Below are 24,516 nucleotides of genomic sequence, written 5' to 3'. Positions count from 1 at the left end.
TGTTGGCTGGGGACCATTTGACAAACCTCTATAATGCGCCAGCAAATAATGGTGGATTTAGAGGGGGGAGCTACAAACATCCCTTATTAATCCTATGTGCTGTGTTAGCCTGACCCAACTCTGTCGACTAGTGAATAAATTGGTATAAATGAACTTTACAGTCCATCACTCTTAAAAAGGAAAGGATGAAAATATGCAAGTGATGACATTTTAAGTGTCAAATGTTTTTAAAGATCTGAAAGAAGTCTGTGATATATTATCAGTCTGTATCGAGTGCTCCATTTTAGAAATAGGTAATCATCTCCTCTGGGGTTTCCCAATGTTAAGATGTCAACAATTAGCTGCCCCCATTCCATGTCATACCAATAGGTGTTGCTTTAATAGGATTTCCCATTCTAAACCAAGCAATTAGATGTCACAGTCCCATCAAGGACAGGTCCAGTTGTACAGCACAAGATAATTATGGATGAGGAAGGTTATTCAGCCTTTTTTGATTCTATCCATCTAGTGAAATTCTAATGCCATCATAGCAGTTGTTTCTTAAATGATTGCAGGGTTTTTGTTCCACTACTCTATCTGGAAGTTTCTTCCACATGTTGATCATTCTTTGCGAAGTATAATTTCCTGATATCTGTCCTAAAAGTACCCTTCTCTAGTTTGAACCTGCATCCCCTAGTTCTACTCCCACAGTTTAATTTAAAGGAATATTCTGGGTTAACTTTTTCTACATCCTTAATAATCTTACATACCTCAATAAGATCACCTCTCAGGCACCTCCTTTCGTAACTGAAAAGCTTAGGTTTCTCCAGCCTTTTCTCATAACTCATACGTGAGACTAGGGATCAGTTAAATATTGGGAAGACCAAAGCCATCATCTTCGGCCTCTGCCACAAATTCCATACCCTCGCTACCGATTCCATCCCCCTCCTTGGCCACTGTTGCCCACTCCTTTCATATTCACTCCTATCATTGACAGCTGTGCCCTCAGCTGTCTAGGTCCTCAGCTCTGGAATTCCCTCTCCAACTTTCTCTCCTCTTTAAAACCTACCTCTTTGATCCAAGATTTTAGTCACGCCTCCTTCTTATTTGGCTCGGTGTTCATTTATGTCTGATTACGCTTCCAGTGAAGCATTTTGGGGTGTTTTTCTATGTTAAAGGCACTATATAAATATAACTTCTTGTTAATCTTGTGGCTCTTCTCTGCACAGCCTCCAGTGTATCTTGTATCTTGGCAACCAGAACTGAATACAGTACTCAAGGTGCAGTCTGAGTAGAGCACTATAGAGCACTATACAGTCTGATCATTATCTACTCTTGACTTGTTATCTACTTTTTGGCTATGTAGTTGAACATCCTATTGGCTTTGTTGGTTGCTGCTTTGCATTGCTGGGACATGTTTAGCATTGAGTCTGCTAAGACTCCTCGGTCTCTTTCAGCTTTATCCTTAGCTATTTCAACATCATTCTCAGAAACGTGTGTCATCTGTTTTTACTACTTACATGTGGCACTTTGCATTTATCTGCATTAAGTTACATCTTCTATTATTCTGCTGTAGCACCTGCACATTGCCCAGAACACCTGCCATAACACTTCAACCTAACTTTTTGTAAACTTTAAAAAAAATGATATCTGCTTTACATTTTTGGAAACTCCACCCTCACCTTGGCCTGGCCAGCTTGGAACAAGTTTTAACTTCGGGACTCCAGCCCCACTCCCAGCTTATCTTGGCTACCAAAAAAGATTTAAGCCTCAGGCTCTATGCCTAATCCAAGCTCCCTGCTAGGCTCCACTAGCTGCCTCGGCTACATTACAAATTTGGGCCTCAGGCCCTACATGCTGCTCCTCGTTGTGCTTCCTTGCTACTAGCTGCTACCAGGCAAAGTACATCTGGAACATCAACTCCTCAGCTCTCTCCTCAGAAACTGTCTGACTTACCAAGTGTTTCCAGCATTTTCGGTTTCGTTTTAGGCAATGTAAGTTTTCACTTTCCTGATGATTTTAATCAATTACTAGTTTATCTCCTCTGGCGTTGCACAGATAGACTCAAGACTAAGTGCAGTGTTCAGGTCAAAAATGATTAGAAGGCAAGGAGATAATTGGACCAAGGCAGCGAGGGGTGGTGGGGGGGGGATGGAAGCAGTGGAGGGAGGGAGGAACAGAGGGAGAAGGAGCGGGGAAGGGTACGAGGAAGAGGTGGTAAACAGGAGTGGAGAGACAAGATAAAGAGAGGAAGGGAGAGAAGGGAGGGATATGAGGAGGATGAGGAGGTGGAGAAGAGGAAAACAAAGAGATGAGGTATGGGGAAGAAATGAAAGGGAACCAACCTCACCAGGTAGGGGCAGCCTGGTGACTGTGGCACATCAATATTCTTCACATATTTAAATAGGGATTTGATTTGAATAATTCAAAAGTATTTTTATAACCTAGGTTTGTGAAAAAAATTTTTAAGAAAGGCTAAATGGTTAGAAGATGCTCCGAATTGGATTAACCAGTCTTTTAATGGGAAACAAATACAGGGGTTTAAGGGAAAGGATTGCAACAACTGGCCACCCAACTGTCAGCTCTTTACAGTGCTACCATAATAGGTACATGCTGACACTTTCAAACTAGGTTTTCCCACTGACCTAAGAGTATTCAGTGTAATATGAGACAGAATACTGTGACCCACTTAGCATTTTTATTATATTACATCAAATATATTATATTTGATTTTGATATTATTTTCACAGAATTTACTTGGTCTCCAAGGGCAATGTCACAAAAGGTAGACCAGTAACTAAAATATTAGCACATTCAAATTAATGAACCTGTGGCTGAGATATCGCCTCCTTATGCTTTCTATTGGTCATCTTTCACCATCCATAGCTGTGAGGGTGGACAGAATGCTTGTTCCGAGCATCTGTCAGTGTCACTCTGAAACCAGCTGCTCAAGTTGAGCAAGCATAACCACAGGTTCTAGGGGAAATGAAGCTTAAATCTGGAACCAACATTTGGGGACCAGGAGCATCTCCCACCAATACATGACATGGTACACTGGTTCTAGAATATAAGAACATAAGAAATAGGAGCAGGGGTAGGCTACCCGACCCCTCGAGCATTCAACAAGATAATCGCGGATCTTATACCTCAATAGCATTTTCCTGCACTATCCCCACATCCCTTGCTGCCTTTAATATCTAGAAATCTATCAATCTCTGTTTTCAATGACTGAGCCTCCACAGCCCTCTGGGGTAGAGAATTCCAAAGATTCACCACCCTCTGAGAGAAGAAATTTCTCCTCATCTCAGTCCTAAATGGCCTACCCTTTATTCTGAGACTGTGAGCCCTGGTTCTAGACTCCCCAGCCAGGGGAAACATCCTCCCTGCATCTACCCTGTCGAGCCCTGTAAGAATTTTGTATGTTTCAATGAGATCACCTCTCATTCTTCTAAACTCTAGTGAATACAAGCCTAGTCTACTCAATCTCTCCTCATACGACAATCCCGCCATCCCAGGAATCAGTCTGGTGAACCTTCGTTGCACTCCTTCAATGGCAAGTACATCCTTTCTTAGGTAAGGAGAACAAAATTGTACACAATACTCCAGGTGTGGTCTCACCAAGGCCCTATATAATTGTAGAAAGACATCTTTACTCCTGTACTCAAATCCTCTTGTAATAAAGGCCAACATACCATTTGCCTTCCTAATTGCTTGCTGCACCTGCGTGTTAGCTTTCAGTGTCTCATGCACAAGGACACCCAGGTCTCTTTGAACGTCAACATTTCCCAATCTCTCACCATTTAAAAAATACTCTGCATTTCTGTCCTTCCTACTGAAGTGGATAACTTCACATTTTTCCACATTATATACCATCTGCCATGTTCTTAGCCACTCACTTAGCCTGTCTATATCCCCATGAAGCCTCTTTGCATCCTTCTCGCAACTCACAATCCCACCTAGTTTTGTGTTGTCAGCAAACTTGGAAATATTACATTTGGTCCCCTCATCCAAATCATTGATATAGAAATTGTGAATAGCTGGGGCCCAGGCACCGATCCCTGCTGTACCCCATTAGTCACAGTCTGCCAACCTGAAAAAGACCCGTTTATTCCTACTCTCTGTTTTCTGTCTGTTAACTAATTCTCAATCCATGACAGTATATTACCCTCAATTCCATGTGCTCTAACTTTGTTCACCAACCTCCTGTGTGGGACCTTATCAAAAGCCTTTTGAAAATCCAAATACACCACATCCACTGGTTCCCCCTTATCAATTCTACTAGTTACATTCACAAAGAACTCCAATAGATTTGCCAAACATGATTTCCCTTTCATAAATCCATGTTGACTCTGACAAATCTTATTATTATTTTCTAAGTGTCCTGTTATCACATCCTTTATAATAGAATCTAGCATTTTCCCTACTACTGATGTCCGGCTAACAGGTCTGTAGTTCCCTGTTTTCTCTCTCCCTCCTTTCTTAAATAGTGGGGTTACATTTGCTACCCTCCAATCTGCAGGAACCATTCCAGAATCTATAGAAGTTTGGAAGATGACAACCAATGCATCCACTATCTCTATAGCCACCTCTTTCAAAACCCTGGGATGTAGATCATCAGGTCCTTGGGATTTATCGACTTTCAGTCCCATTAATTTCTCTAGTACTATTTTTTTTACTAATACTAATTTCGTTCAGTTCCTCATTCTCGCCAGACCCTTGGTTCTTTAGTATTTCTGGGAGGTTTTTTGTGTCTTTTTCAGTGAAGACAGACACAAAGTATTTGTTTAATTTCTCTGTCATTTCCTTATTCCCCATTATAAATTCTCCTGTCTCTGTCTGTAAGGGACCCACGTTTGCCTTCGCCGCTCTTTTCCTTTTTACATACCTATAGAAACTTTTACCATCCATTTTTATGTTTCTCGCTAGTTTACTCTCATATTCTATTTTCCCTTTCTGTATCAATTTTTTGGTCTTCCTTTGCTGAATTCTAAAATACTCCCAATCCTCAGGCTTACTGCTTTTTCTGGCAACTTTATATGCCTCTTCCTTTGATTTAATACCATCTTTAATTTCTCTTGTTAGCCAAAGTTGGACCACTTTTCCTGCTGAGTTTTTGTACCATAAAGGAATATACATTTGTTGCAAATTATGTATTAATTCTTTAAATGCTAGCCATTGCCTGTCTACTGTCATACCTTTTAATGTAGTTCCCCAATCAACCACAGCCAACTTGCACCTCGTACCTTTGTAGTTTCTTTTGTTTAGATTTATGACCCGAGTTTCGGATTGAACTACATCACTTTCAAACGTAATGAAGAATTCTATTATATTATGGTCACTCTTCCCTAAGGGCTCCTTTACAACAAGATTATTAATTAACCCTTTTTCATTGCACAATACTAGATCTAAAATAGCCTGTTACCTAGTTGGTTCCTCAGCATGCTGATCTAGAAAACCATCTCTTATAAATTCCAGGAATTCGTCCTCCACAGTATTAGTGCTAATTTTGTTTGCCCAATCTATATGTAGATTAAAGTCCCCCATGATTACTGTATTACCCTTGTTACATGCACTTCTAATTTCCTGCTTTATACGGTGCCCTACATTACCACCACTGTTTGGTGGCCTATAAAAAAACTCCCAATGTTTTCTGCCCCTTGCTGTTTTTTAGCTCCACCCAAACTGATTCTACATCTTGATCTTCTGAGCCAACATCCTATTGTACTGATCTCATCTTTTATTAACAGTGCTACCCCACCTCCTTTTCCTTTTTGCCTGTCCTTCCTAAATGTTGAATATCCTTGAATATTCAGTTCCCAACCTTGGTCACCCTGCAGCCATGTCTCCGTAATGGCTATTAGATTATACCCATTTACTTCAATTTGTGCCGTCAATTCATCTACCTTGTTGTGAATGCTGCGTGCATTCAGATAAAGTGCCTTTAATTTTGCCTTTTTAACATTTTATCCTATTTCGACCTTATTTGCTGCTGGCCTTTGTTTCCGCTACCTTCCAATTTCACTTACTACTTTTCTGCCTTCCACTTCCAGCTTTGTTACTCTCCCTTCTGAATCTCCTCTCAGGTTCCCACCCCCCTGCCAAGTTACTTTAAACCCTCCCCAAGAGCACTAGCAAACCTCCCCGCAAGGATATTGGTCCCAGCCTGGTGAGGTGCAACCCGTCTGGCTTGTACAGGTCCCACCTCCCCCAGAACTGGTCCCAATGCCCCCAGTTCTCAAACACAATGCGCTACCACAACCTACTATTTGTCCATGCTAAGGTTGCCCTATATTAAAAATAAAATCAAGCTCTTTCACAACCCCAGAGTACTTTGTTTATATTCCTAACAAGTTAGACTTCCAAAAAAAATTTCCCAACCAAGGTTATATTAGTACTTTTGAATTATTCAAATCAGATCCCTATTTCATAGAACCTTAGAAAATTACGGCATAGGAGGCGGCCATTTGGCCAGTCATGTCCATGGCGGCTGAAGAAGACTTATCCAGCTCAATTCCACTTTCCAGCACTTGGTCCGTAACGCTGTAGGTTACGGCATTTCAAGTGCACATCCAAATACTTTTTAAATGAGTTGAGGGTTTCTGCCTCTACCACCCTTTCAGGCAATGAGTTCCAGACCTCCACGACCCTCTGGGTGAAAACATTACTCCTCTGCTCCCCTCTAATCCTTCTACCAATTACTTTAAATCGACGCCCCCTGGTCACTGACCCCTATGCTAAGGGAAATAGGTCCTCCCTATCCACTCTATCTAGTCCCATCATAATTTTACATACCTCAATTAAATCTCCCCGCAGGCTCCTTTGTTCCAAAGAAAACAAACCCAGCCTCTCCAATCTTTTCTCATAGCTAAAATTCTCCAGCCCTGGCAACATCCTCGTACAGGGTACGGTAGCATAGTGGTTATATTACTGTAGCACCACTACTGACCGAGCTGGCTGAGTCCTGAAGGATACAGCTGCCAGACTGGGCCTGCAGCAGTTGGTGAGTGAACCAACATGAGGGAAAAACCTACTTGACTTTGTCCTCACCAATCTACATGTCGCAGATGCATTTGTCCATGACAGCATTGGTAGGAATGACCACCGCACAGTCCTTGTGGAGACGAAGTCCCGTCTTCACACTGAGGACACCATCCAACGTGTTGTGTGGCACTACATCCGGGCTAAAAGGGATAGATTCAGAACAGATTTAGTAGCACAAAACTGGGCATCCATGAGGCGCTGTGGGCCATCAGCAGCAGCAGAATTGTATTCCAGCACAATCTGTAACCTCATAGCACGGCATATTCCGCACTCTACCATTATCATCAAGACAGTGGTTCAATGAAGAGTGTACAAGAGCATGCCAGAAGCAGCACCAGGCGCATCTAAAAATGAGGTGCCAACCTGGTGAAGCTTCAACACAGGACTACATGCATGCTAAACAGCGGAAGCAACAAGCTATAGACAGAGCTAAGCGATTCCACAACCAGCGGATCAGATCAAAGCTCTGCAATCCTGCCACACCCAGCCGTGAAAGGTGGTAGACAATCAAACAACTAATGGGAGGAGGAGGCTCCATGAAAATCCCCATCCTCAATGATGGCAGAGTACAGCACATGAATGCAAAAGACAAGGCTGAAGCATTTGCAACCATCTTCAGCCAGAAGTGCCGAGTGGATGATCTATCTCGGCTTCCTCCCGATATTCCCACCATCACAGAAGCCAGTATTCAGCCAATTTGATTCACTCCACGTGATATCAAGAAACGGCTGAGTGCACTGGATACAACAATGGCTATGGGCCCCGACAACATCCTGGCTGTAGTGCTGAAGACTTGTGCTCCAGAACTAGCTGCGCCTCTAGCCAAGCTGTTCCAGCATAGCTACAACACTGGCATCTACCCGGCAATGTGGAAAATTGCCCAGGTATGTCCCGTCCACAAAAAGTAGGACAAATCCAATCCAGCCAATTACCGCCCCATCAGTCTGCTCTCAATCATCAGCAAAGTGATGGAAGGTGTCGTCGACAGTGCTATCAAGCGGCACTTACTCACCAATAACCTGCTCACCCATGCTCAGTTTGGGTTCCGCCAGGACCACTCGGCTTCAGACCTCATTACAGCCTTGGTCCAAACATGGACAAAACAGCTGAATTCCAGAGGTGAGGTGAGAGTGACTGCCCTTTACATCAAGGCAGCATTTGACCGAGTGTGGCACCAAGGAGCACTAGTAAAATTGAAGTCAATGAGAATCAGGGGGAAAACTCTCCAGTGGTTGGAGTCATACCTAGCACAAAGGAAGATGGTAGTGATTGTTGGAGGCCAATCATCTCAGCCCCAGGACATTGCTGCAGGAGTTCCTCAGGGCAGTGTCCTTGGCCTAACCATCTTCAGCTGCTTCATCAATGACCTTCCCTCCATCATAAGGTCAGAAATGGGGATGTTCGCTGATGATTGTGCAGTGTTCAGTTCCATTCGCAGCCCCTCAGATAATGAAGCAGTCCGTGCCAACAGGCAGCAAGACCTGGACAACATCCAGGCTTGGGCTGATAAGTGGGAAGTAATATTTGCACCAGACAAGTGCCAGGCAATGACCATCTCCAACAAGAGAGGGTCGAACCACCTCCCCTAGACATTCAACGGCATTACTACCGCCGAATCCCCCACCATCAACATCCTGGGGTTCAACATTGACCAGAAATTTAACTGGACCAGCCACATAAATACTGTGGCTACAAGAGCAGGTCGGAGGCTGGGTATTCTGCGGCGACTGACTCATCTCCTGACTCCCCAATGCCTTTCCACCATCGACAAGGCTCAAGTCAGGAATGTGATGGAATACTCTCCACTTGCCTGGATGAGTGCAGCTCCAACACCACTCAAGAAGCTCGACACCATCCAGGACAAAGCAGCTCGCATGATTGGCACCCCATCCACCACCCTAAACATTCTCTCCCTTCACCACCGGCACACGTGGCTAAAGTGTGTACCATCTACAAATACATAAAGGGCAAAAGGGTAACTAGGGAGAGAGTAGGGCCTCTTAAGGATCAACAAGGTCATCTATGTGCGGAACCACAAGAGATGGGTGAGATCCTGAATGAATATTTCACATCGGTATTTACGGTTGAGAAAGGCATGGATGTTAGGGAACTTGGGGAAATAAATAGTGATGTCTTGAGGAGTGTACATATTACAGAGAGGGAGGTGCTGGAAGTCTTAACGCGCATCAAGGTAGATAAATCTCCGGGACCTGATGAAATGTATCCCAGGACGTTATGGGAGGTTAGGGAGGAAATTGCGGGTCCCCTAGCAGAGATATTTGAATCATCCACCGCTACAGGTGAGGTGCCTGAAGATTGGAGGGTAGCAAATGTTGTGCCTTTGTTTAAGAAGGGCGGCAAGGAAAAGCCTGGGAATTACAGACCAGTGAGCCTGACATCTGTAGTGGGTAAGTTGTTAGAGGGTATTCTGAGGGACAGGATCTACAGGCATTTGGAGAGGCAGGGACTAATTAGGAACAGTCAGCATGGTTTTGTGAGAGGAAAATCATGTCTCACGAATTTGATTGAGTTTTTTGAAGGGGTAACCAAGAAGATAGATGAGGGCTGTGCAGTAGACGTGGTCTACATGGACTTCAGCAAAGCATTTGACAAGGTACCGCATGGTAGGTTGTTACATAAGGTTAAATCTCATGGGATCCAAGGTGAGGTAGCCAATTGGATACAAAATTGGCTTGACGACAGAAGACAGAGGGTGGTTGTGGAGGGTTGTTTTTCAAACTGGATGCCTGTGTCCAGCGGTGTGCCTCAGGGATCGGTGCTGGGTCCGCTGTTATTTGTTATTTATATTAATGATTTGGATGAGAATTTAGGAGGCATGGTTAGTAAGTTTGCAGATGACACCAAGATTGGTGGCATTGTGGACAGTGAAGAAGGTTATCTAGGATTGCAACGGGATCTTGATAAATTGGGCCAGTGGGCCGATGAATGGCAGATGGAGTTTAATTTAGATAAATGTGAGGTGATGCATTTTGGTAGATCGAATCGGGCCAGGACATACTCCGTTAATGGTAGGGCGTTGGGGAGAGTTATAGAACAAAGAGATCTGGGAGTACAGATTCATAGCTCCTTGAAAGTGGAGTCACAGGTGGATAGGGTAGTGAAGAAGGCATTCAGCATGCTTGGTTTCATTGGTCAGAACATTGAATGCAGGAGTTGGGATGTCTTGTTGAAGTTGTACAGGGCATTGGTGAGGCCACACTTGGAGTACTGTGTACAGTTCTGGTCACCCTATTACAGAAAGGATATTATTAAACTAGAAAGAGTGCAGAAAAGATTTACTAGGATGCTACCGGGACTTGATGGTTTGACTTACAGGGAGAGGTTAGACAGACTGGGACTTTTTTCCCTGGAGAGCAGGAGGTTAAGGGGTGATCTTATCGAAGTCTATAAAATAATGAGGGGCATAGATAAGGTCGATAGTCAAAATCTTTTCCCAAAGGTAGGGGAGTCTATAACGAGGGGGGCATAGATTTAAGGTGAGAGGGGAGAGATACAAAAGGGTCCAGAGGGGCAATTTTTTCACTCAAAGGGTGGTGAGTGTCTGGAACGAGCTGCCAGAGGCAGTAGTAGAGGCGGGTACAATTTTGTCTTTTTAAAAGCATTTGGACAGTTACATGGGTAAGATGGGTATGGAGGGATATGGGCCAAGTGCAGGCAATTGGGACTAGCTTAGTGGTATAAACTGGGCGACATGGACATGTTGGGCCGAAGGGCCTGTTTCCATGTTGTAACTTCTATGATTCTATGATGCACTGCAGCAACTCGCCAAGGCTTCTTCGACAGCACCTCCCAAACCCATGACCTCTACCACCTAGAAGGACAAGGGCAGCAGGCACATGGGAACACCACCTGCACGTTCCCCTCCAAGTCACACACCATCCCGACTTAGAAATACATCGCCATTCCTTCACCGTCGCCCGGTCAAAATCCTGGAACTCCCTACCTAACAGCACTGTGGGAGAACCTTCACCACACGGACTGCAGCGGTTTAAGGCGGCGGCTCACCACCTTCTCTTGGGGCAATTAGGGATGGGCAATAAATGCTGGCGTTGTCAGCGACGTCCACTCCCCATGAACGAATAATAAAAAAAACTCCCCTGTACCCTCTCTAGTGCAATCACATCTTTACTGTAATCTGGTGACCTGAACTGTACACAGTACTCTGGCTGTGGCCTAACCAATGTTTTATACAGTTCTAGCATAACCTCCCTGCTCTTATATTCTATGACTTGGCTAATAAAGGAAAGTATTCTGTATGCCTTTTTAGCCACCTTATTTACCTGTCCTGCTACCTTCAGGAATCTGTGGACATGCACTCCAAGGTCCCTTTGTTCCTCTACACTTCTCAACATTCTCCTATTATTGTATATTCCCTTGCCTTGTTTGCCCTCCCCAAATGCATTACCTCACACTTCTCCGGATTGAATTCCATTTGCCACTTTTCTGCCCACCCGACCAGTCCATTGATATCTTCCTGCAGTCAACAGCTTTCCTCCTCACTATCAACCACAAGGCCAATTTTTGCATCATCTGCAAACTTCTTGATCAAGCCCCCCACATTCAAGTCCAAATCATCTATACCACAAAAAGCTAGGGACCTAGTAATGTGGGACCCCACTGGAAACAGCCTGCCAGTCGCAAAAACACCTGTCAACCATTACCCTTTGCTTCCTGCCACTGAGCCAATTTTGGATCCAACTAGCCACTTTCCCTTGGATCCCATGGGCCTTTACTTTTTTGACCAGTCTGCCATGTGGGACCTTGTCAAAAGCCTTGCTAAAATCTACATACACTACATCAGACACGTTATCCTCATCGACCCTCGTTACCTGCTCAAAAAATTCAGTCAAGTTAGTCAGACACGACCTTCCCTTAATAAATCCTTGCTGACTGTCCTTGATTAACCCGTGCCTTTCTAAATGACTATTTATGCTGTCCCTCAGTATCGATTCCAATAATTTTCCCACCACCGAGGTTAGACTGACTGGCCTATAATTACTCGGTCTATCTCTTTCTCTCTTTTTAAACCACGGTACAACGTTAGCAGTCCTCCAATCCTCCAGCACCAGGCCTGTAGCCAGAGAGGATTGGAAAATGATGGTCAGAGCCTCCGCTATTTCCTCCCTTGCTTCTCTTAGCAGCTTGGGATACATTTCATCTGGTCCTGACGATTTATCTACATTCTAAGGTGCTGAACCCTTTAATACTTGCTCTCTCACTATGTTTATCCCATCCAATATTTCACACACCTCCTCCTTAACTACAATCTCTGCATCGTCCCCATCTTGTGTGAAGACAGACACAAAGTATTCATTAAGAACCATACCCACATCTTCTGCCTCCACACATAGGTTACCGGTTTGATCTCTAATAGGCCCTACTCTTTCCTTAGTTATCCTCTTGCTCTTTATGTATTTATAAAGCATTTTTGAGTTTTCCTTAATTTTACTTGCCAGTATTTTTTCATGTCCTCTCTTTGCTTTCCTAATTTCCTTTTTAATTTCTCCCCTGCACTTTCTAAACTCCTCTATGCTTTCTACAGTATTGAGCTCTTGGTGTCTGACATAAGCTTCCCTTTTTTGTCTTATCTTACCCTGTATGATCCTGGTTATACAGGGAGGTCTAGATTTGGCAGTCCCACCCTTTTCCTTTGTGGGAACATATTTAAATATGTAACGACTATTAGTGGTTTTTGTGGCAACAGTTAAGACTACTCTTTGCTCAGGTATTAGGAGATCAATTCTTCTGCTGTCTGGCCAGAGGTTCAAATAGTTGTAATGAACATACATATGCTTAGCATGCAATCAAATGATGACTCGTACATTTTTAAAAATGGTTCAACATAGGAGCTCAAGTCTTGTATGTACAAATCAAAGCATGATGGCATAAAACAAATCAAATGTGCAGCACTATATTCTGTTTATATTGCATTTTTTTTTAAGAGCTAAGGTTAATTTTCTACTACTTTCAATTATATAGCACTTTTCCCCTCCTCGCCTGAAAATGCTGACCCTTGCTCTGGTATCCTGCCCATGTACCATACTTAATCTGTAAGCCTAGACAGTGAATGCACTAAGAACATTATAATTGTGGAGATACAAGGATATTGAACACTTAGCTAGAATCCCTGGAAAAAGAAAAACAGTTAATGTTCAAATCCCTTTGTTATTGCTTTCATACACTAGGAAACTCAGCACACTACTAGGTGCTATGCTCTGGAGCACGTAAAAGCCTGAATTTTCTGTGCAAACACTGGTGACGAGGAAACAGTGCATAGTGGAATGTCGCAGGTGCACTATCTGAGAGTTTCTGGCATGTGCTGGTGAGGTTCCTCGCCATCAGCATGCACTCAGAAAATTACCCTCAACATGTGCAGCTGTGCCTTAAAGTAGCTCACTGAGCCTCAGCAGGTGTAAGTCCCCAGCCTCCTTAAGGAACGGATGTTGCAGCGGGTCTCTCTGTAGAATATGTATCGGCCACATCTCAGCAGCCTAAGGACAAATAATATTCAAGACTGGTAACTAATTCAGAACAAATCTGTGGGATATAGCAGAACAAAAGCGAGAGTGGAAAAGTATGCAAACATTTTCAGTCATTGAGTTTTCAAATACCATGAACTAATCTGCTGCATAGTTTAAAATGGAGCCATTACATTTCTCAACACCATACTCCACATTAGCAAGTTTTCTGAAGAATTCATTTAAGTATCTTGGAAGCTGCATTCCCTATAGTACCATGAGAAAGAGCTAAGAAGTTTAAACAATTTATGATGTTATCAAGGTATATGTAACAGAAATGCTGTTGTAACAAACAAGATTAAAAAGCTCAAGGGATATCAAATTATGATCTGCATTAAGTGTAACATCTGAACACTATCTCACCAGAACAGGCAGAAATATAAGTGCAATAAATGTAAATTACAACTACCCCCTGAGAGGACAGTGGCAGTACATTCCACCTGAGAATTTAATGATTTCCTGCTTTCATTGTTAAATGGTGTGAACGCAGTTAAGATGTCTTGCAGGTAGACAAATTATATCTCACACAAAAACTGCAATTCAGTTTTAAGATTCTGGGACTAACATTAAAAATGAAAACATTATGTTGATGAGTTGTCCAGCATGTAAGGAATTTGACTGTACTGCAAAGGATACAAATAGCTAATAAAAACAGTGGAAATTCCAAGGTTACAACATAAACAACAATTTGCACTTTTATAGTGCTTTTAATGCAATAAAATGTCCTAAAGCATTTCACAGAAGAGAAAAGGGTTAAATAACATATGAATCAGTGAATCTATTTCCTTTATTGTTGCAGTTCATCTATAACCTACATTTTGTCTGTCTCCTGTCAAATGGGCAAATTCTACCATCTCGTTTCCAAATTGACTGAAGATTTGTACAAACTCCTGAAAGCTGCTGACTTTTTCTAAGTGCTCCAAAGTTGCAAGAACCTGAAAAAATAAGACAAACAAAAAAAGCTTTACTGGAAAAAGTCAATATAACAAGCTAAATTGAGGCAAAATCAGAAAATTACAATACTACCCAAAGCTGAACCAATAATAATGTAAAGTGTCAACTAGATCCTTCAGCTCGAGGGGTCGGCCTACTCCTGCTCTTATTTCCAAAGTTTCACTTAACCTTGTCTGTATCCCTTTGCAGACTCTTTGTGCCCCCCATCACAGCTTACTTTCCCACCTAGCTTTGTATCATCAGCAAACTTGGATACATTACACTCAGTCCCCATCTAAGCCATTGATATACATTGTAAACAGCTGAGGCCCAAGCACTGATCCTTGCGGCACCCCGCTAGTTACAACCTGCCAATCCGAAAATTACCCGTTTATTCCTACTCTCTGTTTTCTGTCTGCTAATCAATCTTTAATCCGTGCTAATATACTACCCCCAATCTCATTAGCCCTAATCCTGTGCAACACCTTGTCGAATGCCTTTTGAAAATCTAAATATACTACATCCACTGGTTCCCCCTTATCTACCCTGCTAGTTACACCCTCAAAAAACTAATAGATTCGTCCAACACAATTTCCCTTTCAAAAAACCGTGTTGACTTTGCCTAATCATATGATGATTTTCTAAGTTTTCTGTTACTACATCCTTAATAATAGATTCTAGCATTTTACCTACTACTGATATCAGGCTATCTGGCCGAGAGTTCCCTGTTTTGTCTTTCCCACCTTTCTTGAATAGCAGGGTTACATTTGCTACCTTCCAATCTACGAGGACCATTCTAGAATCTAGGGAATTCTGGAAGATCAAAACCAATGCATCCACTATCTCTGCAGCCAACTCTTTTAAAACCCAAGGATGTAGGCCATTAGGGGAATTGTCAGCTTTTAGTTCCATTAATTTCGCCAGTACTTTTTCTTTACTAATCTTAATTACTTTAAGTTCCTCACTCTCATTAGACCCTTGGTTTCCCACTATTTCCGGTATGTTTTTTGTGTCTTCTACTATGAAGACAGATACAAACTAATTGTTTAACATCTCTGCCATTTCCTTAATCCCCATTATAATTTCTCCTGTCTCCGCCTCGGGACCCACGTTTGCTTTTGCTAATCTCTTCCTTTTTATATACTTGTAGAAGCTCTTACAATTTGTTTTTATATTTCTTGCTTGTTTACTCTCAAATTCAATTTTTATCCCTCTATCAATTTCTTGGTCATCCTTTGCTGATTTCTAAAACCTCCCAATCCTCAGGCTTACTGCTCTTTTTGGCAACATTGTCAGCCTCTTTTAATCTAATACTATCCTTAACTTCTCTAGTTAGCCACGGTTGGATCACTTTTCCCGTGGAGTTTTTATTCCTCAAGGGAATGTATATTCGTTGAGAATTATGAACTATTCCTGCAAATGGTCGCCATTGCTTATCTGCCGTCATATCTTTTAACCTAATTTCCCAATCTACCTTAGCCAGTTCGCCCCTCATACCTACTTAATTGCCAGTTTCTCTACATTATTTTTTTGCTGCGAGCACTATTATTGGCACCAAAGGATTTCCCAATGGGAATTCTTCCTAAGTGACATGTTTGAAAGAGGAGCACCTCGGGGACGGGGAGGGGAAAGAGAAGGGCAGATAATGTTGAAAATGAAATGCTCTGTGCCCATTCACCGGTATACACATACCTGGATCTGCAAAGCTGAACATACTTTGCTTTGGCAGACTACTGCAGGTGGCAGTTCCTCTTCCCAAAAGGAAGCTGGGAAAACAGAAATAATGACGCCAGTAACTTATGTCAGTGCCTGACTAATAGTAATGTTGAGTACTTCCTCAGAAGCACTCCAATCATAGTATGTCTTGCTTTTAGTGGCACTGCATAAAAGAAGGCATGTGAGGGAAGAGCCAGCATAACCTGATTAGTCACATCCACCAAGATGCCAGCAATCACTTCTGCAGGTCCTGGCACACCAACCTGGCAATGGCCACGGACACCTGCCTGCTCAGAGCCTGGATCAACAGAATGGGAGATGCAGTGCTATGCCACCTGCTGTAAGGACACATGCAGCATAGGGTTGCAGTCAGCTATGGCCTTAAACTTGACTCTATCTCCTTGCAGGCATGCTGCAATGCTGACCTTTGGGGATGGTATCATGAAGTGGCACCGTGAGTGACCTTCCTCATAACCACCTCATGCAGCACCACCTCCATTTCAGCAGCCAAACAGAAGGTCAAGTGCTGAATTGTTCCATTACTCGCCTGCATCTTTGATTTCCTCTCCCTTCATTTTTGCCCTGTCTTCTTAGTCCCTTGTCCTTTCAGCCTTGAAAAACAGGTTGAAATGCCTTTTGAGGCTCACCAAAAACTGCTCTTTAATTGCTCCCATCATTTAAATTTCTCTTCCACTCAATTTCCCACTCCCACCACTATTGTGCTTCCTACACCGATCCAAATTGGCACATGAGCTTATCTAAGGAACTGACCTCAGAAAATTGGGTGCAAAAAAGCACACTTTCACTGAGTCTATCTAAAACACACCTGTTCTGGCATAAATTACAGCAAAAGCAGAACATTTTGGTTGATATCTCTCAACGAGGATCCATTCAAAAACAACTATTTTGCAGTTAATTTTTAACTAACATCCTTTATCAAGAATTTTGTTTAAACAGTGAGCACTTATATTAATGTGGGTAACAAATTCTGAGGAATTACTAAGTGACAGCCTGAAGGAACTGAATAAATATAGATACATAAGCAGTCATTAACCCAAAATGCCTCAATTATTGTGTCATTTTTAACGATGAACATTTTTTCAGCTACCTAGCACTGTCGAGCACAGTAACTATCCGAAGTCAATTTACCCACAATTTACAGAGCTACATTAGCACCCACTGTTTAAACGTAATTAGTTTGGGGAAAAAAATTGACAAAAAGATTATGATAAATCACAATTCTAAGGTAATTTTTAAACTACTGGTGGGAAGACTTCAAATAATCTTAACTGGAAAGGAAAAGGATGAGGAGAGATGCTCTATTTGCAAAAAAAGATAAAAATACAAGTACAATCAACATAAATGAATATTATGCATGGTAAAATTAATATAATGGCTCACCACTAACCAACACACTCTGAACACAAGTCCTGTGAGTACTAAAGAATTTTTCAGTTTTGAAAACACATACTTCATTTCAATCATTCATGCTACCTAGAAAATCCATCATTTGCTGTATATTACAAACTTGCCCAATATTACTGGAAACTACTTCTACAAAAGTGATTCTACTTTTACAATTAATTTGAACTATATGTTCGGATAACATATCGTCTTGCCGGTTTTATAGTAACCTGACTTTTACTGAATCTGTAAACTGAAATCAACATTTATCAAAAAGACAAAAACAACATGTCAGAATGATGCATCCAGACCAGTTCTCTGAATCCAATGCATGGTACCTTGATTTATGGACAAATCCAGCCCGAAAACATCGAACTTGTCCCTGCTTTTCGATAGATTTATGGATCAAATGGTGCTCTCCACCCACCCCCAAAAAAACCATAGAAGCCAATTTCATTGTTGCACTAAATATCACACAGAGAACTGTATTAAACTATGATTTGCTCAGTCAGCGTGTACTGCAATTTATTATGATTTCTGTTTATAATTACAAAATTATACTGCAATGATTTGTATTACAAAGCAGCATTTCTGTTATGTACACTGCGGATGGTTTATTGTACTCGGGTTATAGGAAACTGCTAGTTTTTGTCATTAATGCAGTGCAAAACAATTAAACTAGGTGACAAACTGCTATGTTAAATTGAGTGTCAAGTGTGTCACTGCATATAGATATCAAGACGCAAGTACTTTCTGAGGATCTTTTAAGATTTATTGGATACGGACTTGTGCAACACTTTAATGAATTTAATCCACAAACAATGATTATGAAGCATGATTCGATTTAGTCCATAGATACAGAAGTAACGAACGAGCGAGACAGAGAGCAATTTGCATTTTCTTTTGGAAACTCTTTGGCCATTACATTGATCTCTGGAACTAAAGAATGTAATTCATTTTGAAAGTATCTGGTCACCTACCTGGTGTCAGCAGTTACTTCCGGGCTACGTGATTGTCTGCCGCTTCCCGGGCAGGAAGTCGGCTGGGAGGATTTAAATGAGGCCATAAAAATCGTCTGCTTCTCATTCTGCCGTAAGCAGGCAGGAAATTAACTTGTCAGCCTGGTTGACCGCTGGAAGCTTGCTGACAGTTAAAGTCCAGGCCAAACAGAAGTGCTGACCGAAGCATTTCTTGGCAATCAGATTAAGATTTACCTCATTTCATAATTCCTCAAAATTGTATAATCACCACAATTGTTAAAATTTCAATTAGACATCACAGGGTAAATTTTAACTGAGAGCCAGGAAGGGAGATTTTCGGGAGCGAAGGGGGCGGGTTGCGATCTGTGATCGCGACCTTAACGAGGCCCATCAATTTCACTTCCAGGTTTCGTGACAGGCTGGCTGGCTGTCGGCTGGCCAAGACGGCCTACTGCAGCAGGTCGCAGCTGGGGATCAGAGAGAGATCATAGGCTGAGGAGAAGATCGGAGGGGGGGGGGCGTTGTTGATGAGATTGGAGGTTACTGAAGGTCAGATGTGAGATGAAGAGCCGAAGGTAGGTGGGGTCCACCGGGGGTCGGGGGGGGGGGGGGGGGGGGGGTGGTGGCCGGGGGTCCTATCGGCCAGGTGAGCTTGTTGGGCCTGGAGGAAGCACTCCTGCTCCTCCGGGCCCACAAGCAGTGCAATAAAGGCACTCACCTCATGGATCCAGTCCTTCCCACCTGCTTTCACCCGACGTGAGTGGGAAACGATGGGAAACCCAAACAGGTACAGTTGAATTCATTTTATTATTCCAACACACAAAATATTAAGTACCTCAAGTATCTCAATGAGGTACATTGCCCTTTTAAGTATCAGCCTGCCTGATTTAAGTGGGGGCGGGACTTCCTGGTGTCTGCTCTCCACACACAGACAAACCTGCCTGGGTTAAACCCAGGAGTAGAGGTGTTGGAGCTGGGATGGTGTCCCGCTCTGAAATCGGAGTATTTTTACTCCCCACCCGCCCTTGGGGGTTAAAATTTATCCTCATATGTTACCATTTTTCTCAGAACCCATACTGATGATTATCGCAGTCTCTAATATAGTAAAGCCATACTATTCATGGCAAATTTAATCAATTGTCCTAAATATAGAGAGGGGGTAGGGGGGAAGTAAGAAACTTGGCACAACTTTTATCAGGAGCTTAAATAAGTTTCTAAGTATATGATAGAGCAGCCGAAACACAATCTATATCACAGTGAATAAGGAGATAAATGTTTGTGCAGCCCTTTGATTGGCATTAAAGTCCAATACATTGAAACTTGGTTACTAAATTTCAGAACATATAGTGTATGCATTTACTCTACTGTAGTAACCGGATGCGGTAGCCTAGTGATTATAGTAATAGATTAGCAACCTAGAGATTGAGAGTTCAAATCCCACCATGGCAAGTTGCAAAACTGAATTCAGTAAATCTGGTTAATTGTGGGCTAGCACCAGAAAAAATAACCATAAAAACTTCCAGTTTGTGGTAAAAGCCCATTTCATTCAGGGATGGGAGTATGTCCTCCCCTATCTTGTTCAACAGCACCTCCCAAACCCGCGACCTCTACCACCTAGAAGGACAAGGGCAGCAGTTGCATAGGAACACCACCACCTGCACGTTTCCCTCCAAGTCACACACCATCCCGATTTGGAAATATATCGCCGTCCCTTCATCGTCGCTGGGTCAAAATCCTGGAACTCCGTTCCTAACAGCACCGTGGGAGAACCTTCACCACACGGACTGCAGCGATTCAAGAAGGTGGCTCACCACCACTTTCTCAAGGGCAATTAGGAATAGGCAATAAATGCTGGCCTTGCCAGTGACACCCACATCCCATGAACGAATAAAAAAAAATCTTGTCTGTCCAAGATGTGACTCCAGTTCTACATTATATGACTGACTCTTTAATGACATCTGATGTGAACTAGAAAGCCAGAAACTCAGTTAGACCACACCTACTGGAGACCTGACAGAGGTCTTTAAAATTAAGAAGAGGGAAACTGTTTCCACTTGTGGGCAAGTCCAGAACAAGAGGACGTAAATATGATAGCCACTAACAGATCAAATATATAATTTAGGAGGAATGATTTTTATATCACACACACACACACACACACACACACACACGTGTGAATTTGCCACATGGAGTAGTTGTGCGGAGTATAAACGGTTGGGCCAAATGCCGTGTTTATGTCCTGTCGACTCGATGCAATTCTATGAGTGCCTAACTGAGCTGTGTATATCACAGTGTATAAAAGGTAAATGGGGTATTGGGGCAGGTGACTCCCAGTCACTATGATCTCTCCTGAAACTTGTTGGATTCCCTTCAGGGTTTGGAGAGGAACTCTCAGGCCCTTTTTTCATCCTTTCCTGCCTGTCATTTTCATATGTTTTGTATATATATGATTCTGTTCAGTGAAGTAAATATACAAGAACACCCTTATTGCTAGGTTAACAATTGTGATGTGAACACTGTGCTTTTATCCAGTGATAATTCACAATTGATTATTGTATCTTATAATGGTCTCCAACTTGCTTTTGTTGTTTGTTTAGGAATTCAGTTGTGAAAAACATTGAGGAGGGGAGGGGAAGGAGATTCCAAATTGGTTTCTCAGCTCAAGGTACCACTCAACCTCTACGAAAAGTGAGGGGTACAAGCACAAAACTTTGGCTGAGTTATTTTCAGGGTGGTACACAGGGGCAGGCTCTGGAGTAATGAATCCAACATGCTGTGTAATAAGAGGAGAATCTAAACCAATTATGCATATGTAGGAGCTTTACTTTATCTTAAAGGAAAGGGGAACATTATATAAAGTTTTTCTACATGGTTTTTATTGACAAGTATATAAAAAGGAAGAGATTAGCAAAAGTAAACGTGGCTCCCTTAGGGGCAGAGACCGGAGAAATTATAATGGAGAATAAGTAAATGGCAGAGACGTTAAACAAATATTTTACATTTGTCTTCACAGCAGTAGATACAAAAAACAAAGCTGAAATAGTATGGAACCAAGGGTCTAATGAGAGTAAGGAATTTCAAGTAATTAAGATTGGTAATGAAAAAGTTTTAAAAAAATGAATGGGACTAAAAGCCGACAAATCCCCTGGACCTGCTGGCTGACATCCTAGGGTTTTAAAAGAGATGGCTGCAGGGGTAGTGGATGCATTGGTTTTGATCTTCCAGAATTCCCTACATTCTAGAACGGACCCCATGGATTCGAAGGTAGCAAATATAATCCCATTATTCAAGAAAGGAGGGAGAAGAGAAAACAGGCCAGTTAGCCTGACACCAATTGAAGGGAAAATGCTAGAATGTATTATTAAGGACGTAGTAACAGAAAACTTAGAAAATTATCATATGATTAGGCAGAGTCAACACAGTTATATGAAAGGAAAATCGTGTTTAACAAATCTATTAGTTTTTTGAGGATGTAACTGGCTGGGTAGATAAGGGGGGAACCAGTTTTCAACAGCACCTCCAAAACCCGCGATCTCTACCACCTAGAAGGACAAGAGCAGCAGGTACATGGGAACAACACCACCTGCACGTTCCCCTCCAAGTCACACACCATCCCGAATTGGAAATATATCGCTGTTCCTTCATCGTCGCTAGGTCAAAATCCTGGAACTCCCTACCTAACAGCACTGTGGGAGAATCTTCACCACACGGACTGCAGCGGTTCAAGAAGGCGGCTCACCACCACCTTCTCATGGGCAATTAGGGATGGGCAATAAATGCCGGCCTCGCCAGCGACGCCCGCATCCCATGAACGAAAAAAATATATATTCGGTTTTACAAAAGGCATTCGATAAGGTGCCACAGAAGAGGTTGCTATACAAGGTAAGGGCTCATGGGATTGGGGGTAATATATTAGCATGGTTTGAGGATTGGTTAACAGACTGAAAGAGAGTAGGAATAAACGGGTCATTTTTGGGTTGGCAGTGGGGTGCTGCAGCTGTTTACAATCTATATTAATGACATAGATGAAGGGACCGAGTGTAATGTATCCAAGTTTGCTGATGATACAAAGGTAGATGGGGAAGTAAGCTTTAAGGAGGATGCAAAGAGTCTGCAAAGGGATATCGACAGGTTAAGTGAGTGGGCAAGAAGGTGGCAGAGGGAATATAATGTGGGGAAATGTGAGGTTATTCACTTTGGTAAGAAAAATAGAAAAACTGAGTATTTTTTAAAATGGTGCAAAAATATTAAATGTTGGTGTTCAGAGGGATTTGGGTGTCCTTGTACACGAAACACAGAAAGTTAACATGCAGGTACAACAAGCAAATAGGAAGGCAAATGGTATGCTGGCCTTTATAGCAAGGGGGTTGGAGTACAAGAGTACAGAAATCTTGCTGCAATTGTTTAGGGCTTTGGTGAGGCCACACCTGGAGTACTGTGTGTAGTTAGGTCTCCTTACCTAAGAAAGGATATACTTGCCTTAGAGGCAGTGCAACAAAGGTTGACTAGATTGATTCCTGGGATGAGAGGGTTGTCCTTTGAGGAGAGATTGAGTAGAATGGGCCTACACTCTCTGGAGTTTAAAAGAATGAGAGATGATTTCATTGAAACATATAACATTCTAAAGAGGCTTGACAAGGTGGATGGAGATGTTTCCCCTGGCTGGAGAGTCTAGAACTAGGGGACATAGTCTCAGGATCATGGATCGGATATTTAGAACTGAGATGAGGAGGAAGTTCTTCATTCAGAGGGTCGAATATTTGGAATTCTCTATCCCAGAGCACTGTGGATGCTTAGTCCTTGAGTATATTCAAGACTGAGATCGATAGATTTTTGGACTCTAAGGGAATCAAGGGATATGGGGATCGGGCGGGAAAGTGGAGCTGAGGTCGAAGATCAGCAATGATCTTATTGAATGGCGGAGCAGGCTCAAGAGGCCGTATGGCCTACTCCTGCTCCTATTTTCTTATGACCTGGATGACCACTTTAAATAGTTAGGACTCATCTCCTCCCCTTCCATTTAGCTAATAAATCTGTCACCATAATTTACTCATCTTAACAGATTCATGACTTTTTTACGCTTAATTAGTGACCCAGCACCAAGATGACAATTTGAACCATTTTGAAACAGGGGGAAATTTGTGTACAGCTAATTAGTTTCCATGATGACAGGAAAGCGTTGAATCAGAGTAGCTGCAATAACGAGCAATTCACACTGCTCAAGCAGCTAAACAGGAAATTAAATTGTTTAAATCTCAATTAGTTCAGCAATCCAGCTGTTCATTGCACAAATCCTGAGAGCAATGTCTCAATGACAAAATGCCATGCAGACACTGATGGATCACATAATGGAGAGACCTTTTCAGCAACTGCACAACAATGGTGAGCAGGTGGGAGATAATATTAACTCTGAGTCTACAAATTCCTAATCTGGGAAGCAGTGAGCAAGAAACTGTCTATGATCTTAAATAAAGCAAACAGTATTCCACTGTGCTAACATGAAAAGCAATGTATATAGGCAGATCAATGCAATTGCTGGCTGTGATTATGAGGGAACCGTTACTCGTGGTGTGAAAACGAAAACCAATGAGGAACATGACAAATGCAACGCAACAAGTGGCAGATGGAATTCAATGTCAGTAAGTGTGAGGTGATGTATTTTGTTAAAAAAAATAACAGCAGTAATTATACTTTGAATGGAAGTAGGCTTGGTGCAGTGGAAAAGCAGAGGGATTTGGGGGTACAGGTTCACGGAACATTAAAAGGCAGCACCTCTGGTTAATAAGGCTAAAAAAAAGTTAATGAGCTTCTAGGCTTTAGCACAAGGTATAGAAAATAAAAGCCAAGAGACAATGATAAGCCTATATGAAACTTCAAAAAAAAAACCTCAGGAGTACCATGTGCAATATTGGGCTCCACATTTC

At 42.3% G+C, this 24,516-nt stretch overlaps 1 protein-coding gene across 1 annotated transcript in view; it reads right to left on the bottom strand.

Annotated features, from left to right (window-relative positions):
* ctnnal1 (catenin (cadherin-associated protein), alpha-like 1) overlaps positions 1–24,516 on the bottom strand; it is a 306,680-nt gene that overhangs the window by 79,507 nt on the left and 202,657 nt on the right. Inside the window, exon 4 of the mRNA XM_068006252.1 lies at positions 14,375–14,494. Within this exon, the coding sequence (XP_067862353.1) occupies positions 14,375–14,494 (120 nt within the window). The remainder of the gene's footprint in view (positions 1–14,374; positions 14,495–24,516) is intronic.

The sequence above is a fragment of the Heptranchias perlo genome, chromosome 2, assembly GCF_035084215.1.
Source record: "Heptranchias perlo isolate sHepPer1 chromosome 2, sHepPer1.hap1, whole genome shotgun sequence".
NCBI lineage: Eukaryota > Metazoa > Chordata > Chondrichthyes > Hexanchiformes > Hexanchidae > Heptranchias > Heptranchias perlo.
This window is presented reverse-complemented; position numbering and strand designations above follow the sequence as displayed.